Genomic DNA, 18,896 nt, shown 5'->3' with positions numbered 1-18,896 from the left:
GATCTTTGTTGTGGCATGTGGAATCTTTTCCTTCTGGCACAGCCGTCTTCTCTCTAGTTGTGATGCATAGGCTCCAGGGCTCATATAGGCTTAGTTGCCCCGAGGCATGTGAGATCTTAGTTCCCCGACCAGGGATCCAACCCGCGTCCCCTGCATTGGAAGGTGGATTCTTAACCACTGGACCACCAGAGAAGTCCCCAGAAGTGACTTTTTAAAAATAAAGAAATGTATTAGCTCATAAAATAGGTTTGGGGGAAGATGGTTCCAAGATTGGTTAATTGGGTAGCTCAAGTATGTCATCGAAGACCCAAGTGGATTTCTTCTTCCTGCTCTGCCATCCTCAGAATGATGGTATATTTCATATCACTTCCTGGCAAGGCTACACCATGGCTTCAGCATTCCTTGATGTCAGATGCAAATGGGGGCATCCAGCAAAGACCGGGGATATTGCCTCCCATACTTGTGATATTCATATTCTTTCCCTCTCCCCCTCTCCCCCTCTCCCCCTCTCCCCCTCTCCCCCTCTTCCCCTCTCCCCCTCTCCCCCTCTCCCCCTCTCCCTCTCTCTTCGGGGAACTTTGTTTCTCCCAGAAGGCTCGGCTTGAAATTCATGGCTCTCTCACAGGGACTAGAATGGAAACAAAACCTAAGAGCAATGCTGAGTTGTAAACTCTACAAAGTATATAACCCATGTTTTTTTTTTTTTTGTATGTTTTAATTTTAATGATTATCATCAACATCCTTAATTTGAGAATGGCTATTTTCCTAAGGTTAGGTATCTTATACATGTCAGAAATGGGACTTGAACCCAAGGCCTCTGACTTCAGTACTCCATTTGCTGTAAAATTGGGGTCCTACTTTTCTCAGTTTGCTCTCTCAGATGCAACAAGTCTCAATATAACCCATGTTTTTGTCCTTCACAAACAACTACTATTATTAGTCTAAATTATTTTGATCTTTATATAATTCATAACATATTACATTTTTCACTGAGGCCATTGTTTCACACAATTACAGTTTCCAACAAGATAAGCACAGTGTAGGGCAATGTACTTGTGGTACTAATGCTTTATTAACAATATGCCATGTCAACTGAATGGGCTAGGCCATGGATGGATGATAACAGCAAAAATGGAGCCTATATCTGATCCAAGTTTATGTATCATCAGAGTCATTCTCCTTTCTCTGCTCATCATCAGAACCTATCAGATTATTCAGCAGAACGATTTGCAGATGCACCGTCAGGGGATAAAATATTTACTATTACTTACACTCCTTTGGCTACACTTGCTGGAGGATATGTAGTAAAGTAAAATTTTATTTTCTTTTTTTATGCTTCAAAATTCACCCAAGTTATTATTTCCATTTTTGCTCTTAGGAAAAAAATCTCCAAAAAAAGTGCTACACTATATAGAAAATCAAAACTCCCTTGTTATATAGCAGCTCTGCTTCTGAGGGTATCATGGACCCTTGGTGTCTAATTTATCCTGACAGTGTCTAAAGTGGAAGTAAAGCAATTCAGAAATATGAGTCTGAGAAGGTGGATGTAGCAGAAGTGAAATGAGAGCGTTTAAATGAAATGTGAACCCCAGTCAAAGGGTGCCACTTCTAAATTCATCTTCAGCTCATTCCTCTTCTTACTTGACACATTCCACTAGGTGAGTTCACATACCCACTAACCTATCCCAAATCTTTATCTCCAACTCAAAATTACCTCTTGAGTTTTAGACTTCCATATATGATAAATTGCTGGACATGTTAATGTCCCATACATGATCCATAGAGCAACAACCCAAACATATCCTAAATGGAACTTGAAGCTGATGATTCCTCTCATATTCTCTACGCAGAAGCCCACACTACAGAACTGGGCCTCATCCTAGGTTCCACCTTCACACTTAATCCCCACAACCAGACATTCACCAAGTCCCTCCAGTTTTTCTGCCTAAATATTAATTAAATTTTTCTCCTCTTCCTTCCTATTGTCACTGTCGTTTTTATTCCTTTCTAAACCACCACAAAGGCATCTTAATTAGTCTTCGTGCATCTAGCCTTTTTTTCTCTTATCCTTAGCCAATACTTTAATTTTTTTAAGCTACAAGTGTAAAATAATAATAAAAGAGAAAAAAGAGCAGTTATTGAGCTTCTACTCTGTATCAGGTACTATGCTAGGCATGTATTAACTATATTATCATATTTTATTTTAAAATGATTCTGTAGAGTAGATCTTCCCACCTATTTTAAAGATGAGGAAACAAAGGGTCAGACTAAATTACTTACAAATACTACAAATGCTACCATATTACAAATATGCATAATAAGTAGGAGAGGCCGGATTTAAAATCAGGTCTCTTGTTCATGCATCTAGTCTTAACTCCTTCAAGTCTCTCTTCCACTTTGAGTGCAGAGAGATCAAAACTAAATCACAAATCTGCACTTCATTCTTCTGTAAAAATTTTCAATGGCTCCCTATGTCCACAGGCTTAAAGTCCAAGTTCTGTGTAAGGTATTCAGTGCCCTCAGTCATCTGCCCCACCCCCACCCGCATCTACCTCTCCACCTGATTTCCCTCCACTGGCCCTTACCCACAAGTAATACTGCATGATTTCTTGTTCTCCTCCATATATTTTGCTGCTTTGTGTCAGTTTAATTCCTCAGAAAAGCAGAGGTCAAGACAGGATTGGACATGCAAAATATTTATTGGAAGAACCATTTGTAAAGGATAAAAAGGGAGGGAGCAGCAGTAGTTGGGAAGAGCTTAGAAACCATGATGCAGGTCTGACACCTGTGAAAGAAGAGGAAAGAAGGATTGAGAAGGAAGAGCCTCATACTGCAATGAAGTTCTAAAAAAGTCTTGGACAAGGTTGATGGGGATTAACCAAGCAAAAGTTGCCCATTAAAAGAATCCAACAATGGGCAAAAAATGGACTGATACTAGTAACCCTGCTATGCCCAGTCTTTGAGAATTCCCCGGGGGGAAGCATGGCCTGATGGGAACACTGCAATGGATTCAAGGGTGTTGTAGCTAGAGTCTGTCATCAATGATCTCCACAGCAGGTACTCTCATAGGAAGATCTGATTAGGCTGTTGCCATGGCTGCTACATGATCCTACTCATGTAGGATTTGCCCATGCTTCTCTCTGCCACTCTAACTGTCCTCCCCACTTTTGATTGGTTGAATCGTACCAATAATTTAAGCTCAGCCATCACTTCCTCCATGAAGCCATCCCTGACACAGCCAAGCTGAGTCAGGAGCCCACTTCTATCATAGCACTATTATGGTTATGAATCTGTTTCTACTACTTGAATATAAGCAACTTGAAGGCCAGGATTGGGTCCGATTTATCACAATATTCCCAACACATGACATTGTGCTCACTTAGCATTTGCTCCATGAATGAATGAGTAAATGAATAAATACCCAACTTCAGTTCCCTTACCCCTGATGCACAATATCTACTCTAACAAAGTGGTCCATTTATTGAGTCATAGAAGCATTATCTATGGTTGGTTTCCTCCATGTCTCTCCTCTTACCTAAAATGCTCTTCTTTGTGTTATCAAGTTGCATTCATCTTGCAAGACCCTGCTTAGTTTAAACTCATTTTCAGACCAGGCCTTCCACATCTATTTCCATCTGCTCTAATATCCCATTTCTCTGAATTCTCACTCTGCTTGACAGTCTGAATCACACACTTGATTATAAGTGTTCTTGCATTGCTCACTAATCATTTGTGGGGTGTTGAGCCTAGCTTGCCAATTAGATTGTAATGCCATAAGAGAAGGGTCTATGTTGTATACTTCCTTATCCCCCCCACCCTTTAACATATAGTATAATGCAAAGTACTGATTACAAAATTTTAAACCTTTCAACTTTGAAGGGCTAAGTCAATCTCTGCTTACAGTTACCAGAGGAGTGGGAAGACTCTGTTTTCCTAGAAATTATATAAGTGGGCTGATATCCTTGAGACTTGTTCAAGAGCCCTCTACTAAGCCCTCTAAGTGGTTCAATCAGAAATGTGAGGGACATAGAAAGGCTTAACTAGAATCCTAGAGGCCTAGTTGATTAAACATATTTTTTCCCACCAAAATTTATGACAAGTGTGACTTTTTCTTAATAAAAGATTCATTCGACTTACTCTGTTGCACTTATTCTACATGAAGGCAGCATTGTTTGATGTTCCCGTTATTTGATACGTCCCCAAGAATCTCTGATTCCACTATCTACTATCTATTCATTCATTCATTCATTCAACATATATTTATTGAACATCTGAAGAGAAGTCAGTCTAATGGCTTAGATTCCAGATGCTAGAGCAGGAATGCCTGGGTTCAAATCCTGGCTTTATCACTTTCTAGTTGTACGACTGCAAACAAAGTACTTACCATCTTTGTGCCATCTGTAAATGGGGATGGTAAAAAGAGTACTTTCCCGATAGAATTGTTGTATTGAATAATTAATATTATAAAGTACTGAGAACAGTGCTTGGCACACACTAAGTGCTATATAATTTTTTATAATTTTTTAAATTACAGTTGTAATCATTACTGTATACCCAGTGCCTCTACTGCTACTTCTCCTTTCTTTTTTTTTTTTTTTTTTTACTTTTTGCGGTACGCGGGCCTCTCACTGTTGTGGCCTCTCCCGTTGCGGAGCACAGGCTCCGGATGCGCAGGCCCAGCGGCCACGGCTCATGGGCCCAGCCACTCCGCGGCATGTGGCATCATCCCGGACCGGGGCACGAACCCATGTCCCCTGCATCGGCAGGCGGACTCTCAACCACTGCGCCACCAGGGAAGCCCCTCTCCTTTCTTTCTTGCATTCAACTTCTTCCATTCACTAAAATGTTCTGAGCGGGCATTTCTCTAGAAGGCCCCACTCATAATCAGCATACATTACTGGGAACTTTGGTTACTCCATCAGATATACTACTTGACATCTTTGTTTTTTTCATGGGACGAGAAACAAAACAGGGAAATTGTAATGTGGGACCATTGAGTAAAAATAGGAAGAGCATTAGACTGGAAATAGGGAAACCTAGGTTCTAGTACTTACCCTGCCATTTTTCTCTTGTCCTTTGTGTGATATTGGACAACTCTTTTTTTTTTTTTTTTTTTGCTGTACGCGGGCCTCTCACTGTTGTGGCCTCTCCCGTTGCGGAGCACAGGCTCCGGACGCACAGGCCCAGCGGCCATGGCTCACGGGCCCAGCCGCTCCGCGGCACATGGGATCCTCCCAGACCGGGGCACGAACCCGTATCCCCTGCATCGGCAGGTGGACTCCCAACCACTGCGCCACCAGGGAGGCCCTGGACAACTCTTTTTAACCGTTCTAATTTTCCATTGACTTATCTTCAAAATTAGTTGGTTGGCCTAGAACAGTAGTTTTCAAATGTTTATTATTTATTTTATATCAGTGGAAACTTTTCTTCACATAAATATTAGGTAGGAGTTCAAAATATAAACATGGAGCTGATCCTTTGGTTAAAAAGAAGATGAGGCACTTCCTGAGGCACCCCTTAGTTAAGCACTGGGCCACAGGCATTGAGACCACAGAATTTAATCAGTGATATGTTGGTAAATCAGTTCTCCTAGAACCAATGAGCCCTAATTAGTAATTTTCCTACCATGGCCAACTTTCAAGGGTTAAAATTTGCCATACTTTTCTGTGTGCAACCACTCTTTAGGAGCAAAACCAGTCCATTGGCCCAGGTCAGTCAGTTACAATAGCTACCTAGCAAAGAGCAAGTCTCTGAGGGTTATGCTAGAGATAAGTAAGATTTCAGAGAAAAATAAGGGCAACAGATAAGAATAAAAAGAAATAGAATGAGACACTTTCTGGAGAAGGCAAGCTCAGGTAGGTATCATAAACACACAAAGGCATCATGAATTTCCAGGGTACTGGAGTGTGTTGGCAGGAGGGGAAGAAACATGGAAAGGGAAGAAGGAAAAGGAGTAGCAGACAAACTTGTTTCACAGTATCACCATTTTGCTTAGAAATGGCCTTTTTTAACCAGTGGAGGGAAATGGAATCAAGGGTATCCCACAAAAGATGCAACACTCACATGTTTTTCTACTTGAGTTTGGAATAATTTTTTATTTTCATTTGAATATATGTCTGTATCTCAATAGAGAACTATATCTCAATAAAGCTGTTTTTTAAGTCTTGTACACCAGTGTTCACAGCTGTATAGCTGTATTATTTATAATAGCCAAAAAGTGGAAATAACCCAAATATCCATCAGCTGAAGAATGGATAAACAAAAATTGGTATATCTATACAATAAAATATTATGCAGCCATAAATATGGAATGAACTACTGATACATGCTACTACGTAGATTAACCTACCTCAAAAACATTATGGTAAGTGAAAGAAGCTAGACACAAAAAGCTGCATACTGTGATCCTATTTATGTGCAATGTCCAGAACAGGCAGATCTGTAGAGACACAAAATTGGTTGATAAAAAGTTGATAAATTATTCCAAACTCAAGTAGAAAAACATGTGAGTGTTGCATCTTTTGTGGGATACCCTTGATTCTATTTCCCTCCACTGGTTAAAAAAGGCCACGGGGTGTGTGTAGGAGGGAATTGGGAGTGGCTATTAACAAGTATGGGGTTTCTTTTGGGGGATGATGGAAATGTTCTGATTAAACAGTGGAGAGGGTTACACAATATTGTGAGTATATTAGAAATCACTGTATTTACACTTTAAAATGGTGTATTTTTATGTTAACTTATCTCAATTAAAAATTGCCCACAAAAGGCTATATAGGAGTAAATCCTGATGAATGGTGGTCCTGGAAGAAAAAAGAACACGTGGACAGTTAGTCAAGAGAATCAGAAGAGTGGTTTCCTAGAAGCTTGGGGAGGAGTTTTAAGGATAGAGTAGTCAAAATCATCCAAACAATTTCCCTTGTGCTGATTCCATTCTCACCAGGCGTCCTTTTTATTATAATTTGGCTTCTCATGTACATTTCCTTTTGAAAGAAAATTTGCTGACCAGAGTTTTTCAGTCTTCTTGGCTGTTATATTTTTCCTGAAGAAAGAATAAATTGGATTGGAATTTTTGTTTGTTTTATAACAATTTCTGGTCCTCCCTCTGAGGCAGATTGACTCTCCCTCCTCCTAATTTTAGTTCAGATGTGCAGGCTCATGACACTATACACAGAATTTGAGAGAAATTTTATTACTCAAGGGGCCCCCCACGGAAAGCAGGGGGGCCAAAATGGTTAGGACTGTCTTGAGAGAGAGGCAGAGGGAGTGCGTTGGGCCTTTATAGTCTTTAGGCAGGGGACTGGGGAAAAGCACTCCCTCATTAGCTGTAGGTTTGCAAGTTTTAAATTTCCCACCTGCGCCAAAGGAGGAGTCAGGCTGGAGAGTTGCGAGTTTGAAATTTCCCATGAGGCTGAAGGCGCCAGGACTGTAAATTTGCTAGTTTTAAGTTTGCTACTGACAACATGGAAGAGGGAGCTGGGCTTTCTTATCAGCTTGTCCAGAAGTGGGGAGCAATCTATGAATACTTTAAGATTTTGGAACTTTAAACTTTCCAAGTTCGTTATTTTGATTATTCTCTGTATATCAGGGCCAGTAGCAAAGAGCAGTATAGGTGAGAAAGAAGAAACTAGCTCAAATAGAAGAATTGGTAGAGTTCAGTGGCTGATTGAGCTTACATGTGTGTTAAGGAACTACTGAGGCAAGATTTTAAGTCTTGAGAGGAGGAACACTAGTGCCATAGACCTTGTGAGGAAAATTGGGAGATAAAATTTTCTATATTTGTTTAGTACACATTGTTTAGAATATGTTTGTGCAAGCAGTATCTTGCAAGTGTTTTTCTTGTAAATGTATTTTTTCTTAACATTTTAATAACTATTATAGACGACTATATGACCAAGTTAGGAATAATAGAGATGCAACCAAAATCATATTTTTTAAAGTAAATTTAGTAAAATTAACCAGTTACTTAAAATAACCTGATTTTTATTCTTTTCACTCATCTGATTTATGTCTTCACCTCTTGGGTACAGTATTTTTTTTAATTGGTGCTTCTAGCCCTTACACACTGGGAGGACCCAGAATTCACGTTTCCATGTGCTCACATTTCATGTGTAGCCCTGATTTCGGGATTGCAACACGGGCTAGACAGTTGTCTGGCCGAGGAGATAGGCATCAGCCCAGACCCTCGTCCTGACGCGCGGAATGTGGCCCACAGCACACCACCCGCAGGCAGAGCACCGCTGCCTTCGAGAATGTGTAAGGCCGCGCACATGTCCTCGCCCGCCCTCCCTGGTCCGTTAGAAAAGAAACCCGGATGTTTGGGGGGCGGGGGAGAAGCTGGCGTCTACCCATGAGCCAGCGCGCGTAGTTATATACTTCTCCCCTCCTCAGAGGTGCTCGTTCCGCGCCGATAGTCGCCCCAGGAGGTGGCTGTGGCTGAGGCCGCCGCCTAATTTTTTCACGCTCCTCCCTTTCCTCCTCCTCTTTCTCCTCCTCCGAGTCCCAGTCAGCCCGACCTGCTCCGCTCGCGGTAAGTGTCCCCCGCCCCCGCCTACGCCGCGCGGAAGCAGGCAGGGGCTCTCCCGCGAGGCGACGGCCACCGTACTCTGAGGGCAGCTGAGGTGGCCCGGCCGTGAGCACTGCAGGTCGAGGGTCTGGATGCTGGCGTGCGTCGCCAGGATGGCCCAGGGCGCGGGGCAGGGGACGGACTTGGCGGCGCGGTGGCGGGTGGGCCACCATCTTGCACCAGCCCGGCGGGGGGAGGCATCTCGGAAAGGTAACTGCTTGGCGGCAGCCGTTGGCGGCCTGAGGGCCGGGGTCACTCGGGTTGCCACTGCTGCCTCCTCACCTTCCGGGGCCTATGTGTCGGTCGGTCCCAGCCTGGTTTTGGCTTTTCTTTCTGGAGGCAACTCCCTTTGGTCTTTTGTATATATTATGCCGATGTTTGGCGAGACCCGCCCATCCCCGGCTCTTCAGTCATGGGGATAGAAACCAGAGAGGGTTCCGAACTTTCTGGCCTCAGGGCCTCTTGGGCCCCTCCTTTCTTTCTGTCCTGATTCCCCCCCACCCAGGTTACTGGTCATTCAATGCTCACATCCTTGTTCTTGCCAAAGGGACTTCTCTCCTCCGTCATAGAAATCGTGCTCCATTCCGTTATTGTCTAGAGGAGAAGAGCCCTGAGGAGAAACGTGGAGTTAAGAGACACAGTTTTTTTAACAGTGATCTTTGCAGGTTTTACTTAATGAGACGGAAAAAATTATCTCATTCTGAGGTTTTATCCTTCTCTAGACACGGAGGGAGTTCCTCTTAACTCATCTCAAGTTTTAATGCTTTTTTTTTAAAAAGGAGAAATCAGAGAAGAAAATGTCAAGTGAACCAGCTTCTACAAGCACAGGAGGTCTACATCCAAAGAGTTCTCTTTGTTTGCAAAGATTTTTTTAATCTGTGAACTTAAATTTTGCTTTTATTATTTTCAGGTTTCAACTGTGATTTCTAATGCTTTTTAGTGCCATTAAACATAAAATTAAAACCAAGAAGTAGAGTTTTAACTACAGAAGTCTGGTCTTAGCATTTGTGATGTGTCTTGCTTTGGGGGGGTTACAGTGAAAGCTCAAACTGTCTCCTTAAGCAGACACTGGGTTGCTTATAAAATTAAGGCTGTGTGCCCTTGATGTTTTAACATTTGTACAAGTCCCACTGCAGTTGTATCTTGCATTTGTATATTTCATGGCTATCACCTCTTTTGAGGTGGGCTGTGGGGTGTTGATAGAACTGTTTAGAAGGTGAGGAAACAGCCTCAAGGAGGAGACTTTACCAAGGTCATGGGGCTAGGAGTGATAGAACCAATTCTCGAACCTAGGTCTTCTGACTCCTCACCCAGTGCTCAGTTCACTATATTATGATCCATTTTTTTAATGAGAGTGAGGTGGTCAAGGAGAATAAGCATGGAGACTCACCTAAAATATATAAGTAACATTTTTCAATTCTCTTTTCCTTTATATTTAAAATATTTAAGACTTCATATCAACACAACATTGTAAATCAACTACACTTCAGTAAAATATTTTTGGAAGACTTCATATCTTTTCAACTTTTTAAATTTAAATAATATTGTTATTATTCCCAAGCATGTTGAAAAGTTGAAAAAAGTTCTACGTTGAAGGGATCCAAATTTCAGCTTCTTCTCTTCAACCCCTTTTCCCCAGTTGAAGGGATCCAAATTTCAGCTTCTCTTCAACCCCTTTTCCCCAGTTAAGTTTTCTAGTCCAATCTGATTTTTTCAGCCCAGGGTTTTACTTCTCAGCATCAGCTTTCTTAGTGGAAGAGGAGAGTAAGGGGAAAGGATATATAATTCTGTACCTCCTCTTCTATCCAATTTGTTTTCTTTATTCAAGAGGACATTTAGAACCATACCCAAATTTTTCTGTTGTTCTTGTTATACCAGTTGGACAGGGGCAATACCTAAATGAATAGCAATTTTTGTGAACAGAAAGTAACCCATAGTTTTAGTGACAGATAGGATATTGGAAATTTATATGGAAAATGTGCTTTATTTCGAAAGTGACTTTTCAAAGATCAGAAATATTTGACATATTCACTAATTAAATACGTAGCCCTGAATATTTTTTCTTCTTGCTTCAGAGAAGGACTTAAAATATATATGATTTTCAGTCAGGTTGTTTTAAATAATGACCCCAGAAGACTTGTTTTACTCAGTAATTTGTATCAAACGTGTCTAGACTTTTTAAATTCATTCATTGCAAAGCAGTTTTCTTTTAAGAAGTGTTTTTAATAATAGTATATCAGGAAAAGTAGTCATTCCTATGTACCATCTGGGTCCAATGGACAATTTTTATTTCATCTTTTATATTATAAGTCATTTTAGAAATAATTTACATAAGAATAAAGAAATAGTGAAACCAGTTTTATTAGGTATTTAATAAGTGTTTAGACATGGTGTACTTCTTTGTATATACTTAGAAGAACTAAAAAATACATTCCAGAAGCTGATAAAAGAATCCACTTTTCTTTTTTTTTTTTTTTTTTTTTTTTGCGATACGCGGGCCTCTCACTGTTGTGGCCTCTCCTGTTGCAGAGCACAGGCTCTGGATGCACAGGCCCAGCAGCCATGGCTCACGGGCCCAGCTGCTCCGTGGCATGTGGGATCTTCCTGGACCGGGGCACAAACCCGTGTCCCCTGCATCAGCAGGCGGACTCTCAACCACTGCGCCACCAGGGAAGCCCTCCACTTGTCTTTTGTTAAGACAGATATTAAAGACACTTGCAAAAACGTAAATCATTGTCATTCTTCTCCTTAAATTTTTTGTTTTTGAAATTATTTTAATTAAAAATATTTATATGGACATGTAATGGGCTTATTATTACTTTAAATAAATTAATATATATTGAATTTTTTCTCAGTTTAAATTTCTAATATGGTGTAAGTATCAAGAGATATAATCCACATAAACAGGAGGCTCATTGGGGTCCTCAATAAGTTTTAAGAATGAAGAGTGGACCTGAGCCCAAAAAAGTTTGAGAACTGCTGATCTGGTGTTCTTTATTTGTGACAGAATTTTAACAGTTCTATACGTGAACTAGAATTTTGTTTCTTCTTAGTGCTTATATTCATCAACTTGTATGATTTTCAGTAAAGAAGGAACAGTTGAGCAAAATAATGCAAAGTATTGTACAGTAATTTTTCATGTGCTTCATTTAACCTTCCAGTAGTGCTGCAAGGAAGGTATTACTGTTTTCATTTTACAGATAGAAAAACTAAGTTCAAAGAGGCCAGTTAAATATCCTATAGGTTTGGCAACCAGAAAGTGGTAGACTTCAAATTCCCACTCAGTTATTCAGCCCCTATGTCCAGTATTCCCATAATTGTGCTCCATATTTTTACTTGATATTTTCCCAGTGGATCAGTTTTATTCCTATAAAATGTGAATTAATTAAGAATATATACTCCCTGAAGTTACTTTAGGAATTAGTGATTATAGAATATCTTATTAAAGGGACTTCCCTGGTGGCACAGTGGATAAGACTCTGTACTCCCAATGCAGGGGGCCTGGTTCGACCCCTGGTCAGGGAACTAGATCCCACATGCATGCTGCAACTAAGAGTTCACGTGCCGCAACTAAAGAGCCCACCTGCTGCAACTAAGAGATGGTGCAACCAAATAAATAAATATTTTTTAAAGAATATCTTATGAAACTTATTAAAACATTTATTATATAGTTTGTCTTTGAAAGGCCAATTATGCATTTGTCTTTTCTCCAGGTTATATCTTTTACATATCAATTACAATAAAAACATCTTATAGATAAAATCTTTACCCTGAATATGATCTAAAAATTACTTTGCAGAAAGTAAATTTTATTAGAGGGGTGGTCCATCCCAAGAGCTAATTTTAAAATGTTTTAAAATATAGACAATCTTTGCAAAGTATTATGCTAATGAATTTTAAATCTTAGTGTCAACTAGCAATTTTCTACATATAGATGAAGTATGAAAGTCAACAGACAAAAGTTGAAAACTTAAATTAGGGGGGAAATAGTAGAGTTATTAAAGATCTGCTCAAAATGTACATGGACTTCATGTGTTCAGGCTTTCAAAAAAATAAATCATTTCCACAATATAAAAACTTCTTGGACAAAGAAAAGATGATGAGTCTATATTTTCCTTCTAAATTATATGTGATTTGTTCCCAAAACCTGGTTTGAGAGTTTGAATTGTTTAGGTGCCAGTGAAATTGTCTAAGAAACCAAGGTATAACCCAGTGTTTCTTGGATTTGAGTACCGTACCAATTAATTCCTATTATAAGGAAAACATTTTCACAGACACCCTCTTACTTAAAATGTTTAAATATTCTTAGAGTTCTTCTACAGTCATAAAACAAAATAATGAAAACTGCAAAATCAGTGCCATTCGAATCAACTTTAATACATTGAATAATGTATTTTGGTGAAACAAAGTTACTGACTACTTTTTTTGAGTTTTTCATATCCATGATTCATATCTATCTAAGCAGTAGCAAGATTTTTCTGTTTAAACTTTTTCAATACCTTCATTTCTCTAGCTAACCATAAATACTGTCATTTTCCTTGCATTTAGTATAAATGCATCATTTAGATATTCCCTCCCTCTGTTCTTTTATTATTAGCCAGCAGCAGTAAAAGTGATAGTACTTGATGACAATGCAATAGTAAATACAGACAGAAACATGAGTACTGGTATGATCTAACAGTTCCTCTTCTAAGTGTTTATCCAGAGGAAACAAAAACACTAACTCAAAAAGATATCTGCACCCCCGTGTTCATTGCAGCATTATTGTAGTATAATGTTATAATATTATTGTAATAGCCAAGACATGGGAAAACCTAAGTGTCCATCTTTAGATGAACAAATAAAGAAAATGTGGAATACTATTCAGCCATAAAAAAGAAGGAAATCTTGCCATTTGCGACAACATGAATGGACCTTTAAGGCATTACGCTAAGTCAGACAAAGAAAGACAAATAACATATAATCTCACTGGTATGTGGAATCTTTAAAAACACACACACACACCTCATAGATACAGAGAACAGATTGGTGGTTGGGGGAGAGGGGGACAAAATTGGGTGAAGGTGGTCAAAAGGTACAAACTTCCAGTTATAAAATAAGTCCTGGGGATGTAATATAGTGTGGTGACTACAGTTAATAAGACTATTGTATATTTGAAGGTTGCTAAGAGAGTAGATCTTAAAAGTTCTCATCACAAGAAAAAAAAATTGTAACTATATGTGGTAATGGATGTTAACTAGACTTACTGTGGTGATCATTTTGCAATATGCACATATATCAAATCATTGTGTTGTACACCTGAAACTAATATAATGTATGTCAGTTATATCTCAGTTTTAAAAAATGTGAGTACTGAAATTATGTGACTGAGCTTCATTATAAAGTAGTCATTCAGATGATCCTTGGAGTATGCTTATGTTAATTTTTTAGATAGCAAAACAATGTATTGTTTTAGAGCTTTCTTGTACCATCTGGAATATAAGTATTTTCCCAGAGGTCTGTTAGTTTCAAAAATGTTGGGGTAATTTGTTGGAAAGTGCATTATTAATCTTGAATGTAAGTACCAGAAACTTAACTCAAAGTAGTTTGACCAGAAATGAACAATTATTCCCTCTCTTAACTGAAAAGTTCTAGTAGCTACTTTGCCTCCAAGCATGGCTTAGGTGTTTAGATGGTAGCAAAAGAACTTGAATGTCTCCCTGTCCTACCCTCTTTTTCTCTACTCCATAATCTTATGGTTTTGCTATTCTCTTTGTTGGCGTCTTTCTTAGGTAGTCTTTCTCCACATAGGGACTTCCATCACCACCAGACTTATATCCTACCAGCTTAATACATGCTTAACAGCTTTACTGAGCTATAATTCATATAACATACAATTCACCCATTCAATGTACAATTCAGTGATTTTAGTACATTCACAGTGTTGTGCACCCATCACCACAATCAATTTTAAAACATTTTCGGACTTCCCTGGTGGTGCAGTGGTTAAGAATCTGCCTGCCAATGCAGGGGACACGGGTTCGAGCCCTGGTCCGGGAAGATCCCACATGCCACGGAGCAGCTAAGCCCGTGCACCACAGCTACTGAGCCTGTGCTCTAGAGCCCATGAACCGCAACTACTGAAGCCCAAGGGCCTAGAGCCCGAGCTCTGCAGCAAGAGAAGCCACCGCAGTGAGAAGCCTGCACACCACAACAAAGAGTAGCCCCCACTCACCGCAACTAGAGAAAGCCCATGTGCCGCCATAAATAAATAAATATTTTTTAAAAAAACAAAAAAAATTTAATCACCCCATAAAGAAACACCCCATACCCATTAGAAGTCACTCCTTATTTTCCCCCCAACCCTCCCAGCCCTAAGCAGCCACTACTCTACTTTCTGCCTTTATGGATTTGCCATTTCTGGACATTTCATATAAATGAAATCATACAATATGTGGTCTTTTTGACTGGTTTCTTTCACTTAGTATAATGTTCTCAAGGTCGGTCCATCCATCCATCCATTTTGTAGTATATATCAGTACTTCATTCCTTTCTATGACAGTACTATTCCATTGTATGGATATATCACATTTTGTTTCTCCATTAATCAGGCATTTGGGTTGTTTACTTTTTGCTATTAATAATACTGCTATGAACTTTCATCTGCAAGTTTTTGTGTAGACATACGTGTTCAATTCTCTCTTGCTAGGAGTGGAATTGCTGGGTCATATGGTAACTTTAAGTTTGTGAGGAATTGCCAAAGTGTTTTCCACAGTGTCTGCACCATTTTATACTCCTACCAGCAGTGTATGAGGGTTCCAATTTCTCCATATCCTTGCCAACACTTGTTATTGTCTGTCTTTGTGGTTATAACCATCCTAGTGGGTGTGAAATTGTATCTATTACTTTTTTTCTTTTTTAAATAAATGTATTTATTTTTGGCTGCGTTGGGTCTTTGATGCAGCGCGCAGGCTTCTCACTGCAGTGGCCTCTCCTGCTGCGGAGCACGGGCTCTAGGCACCCGGGCTTCAGTAGTTGTGGCATGCTGGCTCAGTAGTTGTGGCTCGCGGGCTCCAGAGCACAGGCTCAGCAGCTGTGGCGCAAGGGCCTAGGTGCTCCACAGCATGTGGGATCGTCCCGGACCAGGGCTCAAACCCATGTCGCCACATTGGCAGGCGATTCCCAACCACTGCGCCACCAGGGAAGTGACAGGCTCTTGTTTTAACGTCTTCCTCCGTGTTCTTTGACATCGCCGTCGACGGCGAGCCCTTGGGCTGCGTCTCCTTCGAGGTTGGGGCGGGCGGCGGGGGGAGGCCGAGGGCCTGGGTGCGGGCGCCCCGCCTGAGGAACGCGGGCGGCGCGGCGCCATTTCCTGACGAGGGGCCATTTTGGGAGGCCGGGGGCGGCGGGCAGACAAAGGCGGGGCGGGCGGGGGAGGCGCGGCCACGCCCTTCCGGCCGCGCACGTGCTCGGGCCGCAAGCCGTTGGCCGCCTGTGTGGGACCGCGGGGCCCTGAGGGTCGGCAACGCCCCAAGCGGAAGGCGGGCGCCGGCCCCGGCCAGCCGCGACCTTCCCGGGGCCGCCCTCGAGGACTCGGAAGCCGCTTCCTTCGAGCCGACGCCGTATCTATTACTTTTTAAAATATTTTATTTTGTGGTAAAATACACATAACATACAATTAACTATTGTAACTATTTTAATCCACTAATGTTTTTTTTTAATTTTTGTAGAATTAACTCTTAAAAGATAGTTGAATTTTAGATGCATAAAAGCTGAAACAAAATATATGTATGTAAATTATAATTATAATTATTTAGACATGCAGTCTCCAAAAACTGAATGGGTTGTGCTGTAGGTCTTTCATTAGTCAGTTACTTGGAATTAGTCAGTTACTTGTCAATAGCTGAGGTGGAGAGTTCTTTTCCGCTTATTTTGGTGCCAACTCTGAGTTTCAGAACCTAGAGACCCTTTGGAGTTGCTCTTACAGGGATTCTAAGATACTTCTTGCATATTTTGCTAGATATTCCATTTCTCTAACAGATGATTTAATGTCCCATGGAATTCCTTGCCTTGCCACCAAAACTGTTAGTTTTGGGGGGGGCTCAACTACCTTATTGGATAGCACAGCTTTAGACTGAAGTTATGGTTCTAATGGCATCTGAGAGTGTTTATGAATGTACCAATTGACGCTCCTTGGTGGCTGCTATCAGCCTCAGAAGGTACCGCTGTAGTAGTCATGGGCAGTGGATATGACTTGTTTATATAGACTACTTGTACATTTAGTACCAATTTAGGGTATTTGTACCAATAGATATTGTATATGATCATTTAATAAAAGGATTCTATATGAATCTCAAATGCTGTACAGTTGTGACTCTTAAAAAATGTTCTGTATTCTTCGTAGCAGTAGGTCCTTAATGCTGAGTGAGAATTGTCATGTATTTATCTACTTGACATATGCATTACCTTAATTCTCGTTTAGGGACAAGCAATAACTATTCAAATAATTGAGTTCAGAGGTTTCAATAGCCAAACCTCAGAAATAGGGGAATTTACTTAAGTACAGAATTCACTAGAGATTCTTGTAATAGTAATTCAAACATTTATACCAGTAACTTCTTTTGGAGTTAAAGTCGGTTTTTTCCTTTGATCTAATTCAGTCTAAATGATTTGGAATTGGAAAAAGCAAGAAAGCTTGCTTTTGCTACTCTGAGGATTATGACAAATGTGGAAACTCAGTTAACTCTATTTATCTTAATACTTTAGATTATTGATGTTTAAGTTTTAACTTTTTTAAATAGCTGAAATAGTTTTTTAAGCATGTTTATCTTGTATGTAAAAAAATGTGTATGTGCATGAGAATTCAGAACAGAAATTCCTGTTTTAAAGAAAGCAATTTAAATGTTTTTTTGAAAATGTTTATTGTAACAGCTTTTTTTTTTCTTTTTTTTTTTTTGCGGTACGTGGGCCTCTCACGGCTGTGGCCTCTCCCGTTGCGGAGCACAGGCTCCGGACGCTCAGGCCCAGTGGCCGTGGCTCACGGGCCCAGCCGCTCCACGGCATGTGGGATCCTCCCGGACCGGGGCACAAACCTGTGTCCCCTGCATCGGCAGGCGGACTCTCACCCATTGCGCCACCAGGGAAGCCCTGTAACAGCTTTTTGAAAAGCCCAAAGAAACATAGACATTATTAGATTGTAAACTTCTGAAGGCAAGGACTATGATTTCTTCATCTTAATTTTTTCCCTAGAACTGAGCACATTTCATTGAGTACAGAAGGCAATGAGTAATTATTTTTAATGAGTTAATCTATGATAAAATGTATCCAACTAATTTTCTGTTCTTTTGTTAGCATTGATAAGAAACAAAACCTAAAAATTTCTTTGAATGTGTTTTTTTATAATATTAATTTATTTCTGAAATGTAAAGAACAACAGTTAAAGATTAATGTTACTTAGCATTTCAAAATTCAGATTTACTAAAGCATGTATTACAGGGTGATTACTCATTTACAGAAGGGCCTCTTTCAAAAATTATTTGTAATTTAATAATTGCAGATTTCTTCAAATAATAAATGCTTATTACATTCAGCATTTTATTTACAAAATTTGCATTCATTCAGGAATGAGCCAATTATGGAAAGTGAGTAGCATGTGTATATCAAACTCAAAAGGTAAACTTTTTGTAGAGAAAAATATTTAATGTGTGTACATTTAATTTAACAAATCCATCCTAATAGTAAGTATCTTTATTTTATAGGGCAGAAAACTAAGACCTAACTTGCTACCTTGTGTGGAGTCACATGGTGAGTTTCTGGAGATTGAAATTAGACCCAAAGATTTCTGAATCCCAAGTATCATGTTTCAGTATATTTGGTGTTACTTAAAGTGACTCATAAAATTGATTGATGTCATGTGTTAATGCTTAGGTGACTCTGCAACTTGATGGACAACGACAACCCTTTTCAACCAAAAAGTAAGTATTGCTGCTGCAAGTGATACTAGTGTACTTGGGTCTTGTACTGATAACCTTGCTTCATGAGAAAAGGTGAGAGAGACAGAGGTGGGCACGTTAAAAAAACACACAAAAACATTAAAGTAATACCATAGTAAAAAAGAACTACATACAATAAAAATGTCAGTAAAGTAGAAATGAAGTGTTTCTTCCTCATTTCCAGAGATAACTACTATTATCGGTTTGGTATACATAATCACAAACTTTTTTCTATGCATAGACAAAAAATAAATTATTTCTAGATAAGATCATACTGTATATGCTATTATGTGCCCTTAAAATTTTTTACTCAACCATCTATCTTGAATATATTGACAGTGTCGGTACCCAGTTAAAAAGAA

The 18,896-nt window shown here is 39.8% G+C and overlaps 1 protein-coding gene across 4 annotated transcripts in view; it reads left to right on the top strand.

The window, feature by feature from the left end:
- The first annotated feature begins 8,415 nt into the window (after window positions 1-8,415).
- ZNF280C (zinc finger protein 280C) overlaps window positions 8,416-18,896 on the top strand; it is a 62,035-nt gene continuing 51,554 nt past the window's right edge. For 3 of the 4 annotated variants that reach the window (XM_082609137.1, XM_082609138.1, XM_082609135.1), the window contains exons 1-3: window positions 8,416-8,527; window positions 18,301-18,346; window positions 18,470-18,516. In XM_082609137.1, the coding sequence (XP_082465263.1) occupies window positions 18,486-18,516 (31 nt within the window). In that variant the 5' untranslated portion in view covers window positions 8,416-8,527; window positions 18,301-18,346; window positions 18,470-18,485. The other variant, XM_082609136.1, reaches the window with a different exon arrangement.

This window comes from Mesoplodon mirus, assembly GCF_964341445.2.
Source record: "Mesoplodon mirus genome assembly, chromosome: X".
NCBI lineage: Eukaryota > Metazoa > Chordata > Mammalia > Artiodactyla > Ziphiidae > Mesoplodon > Mesoplodon mirus.
This window is presented reverse-complemented; position numbering and strand designations above follow the sequence as displayed.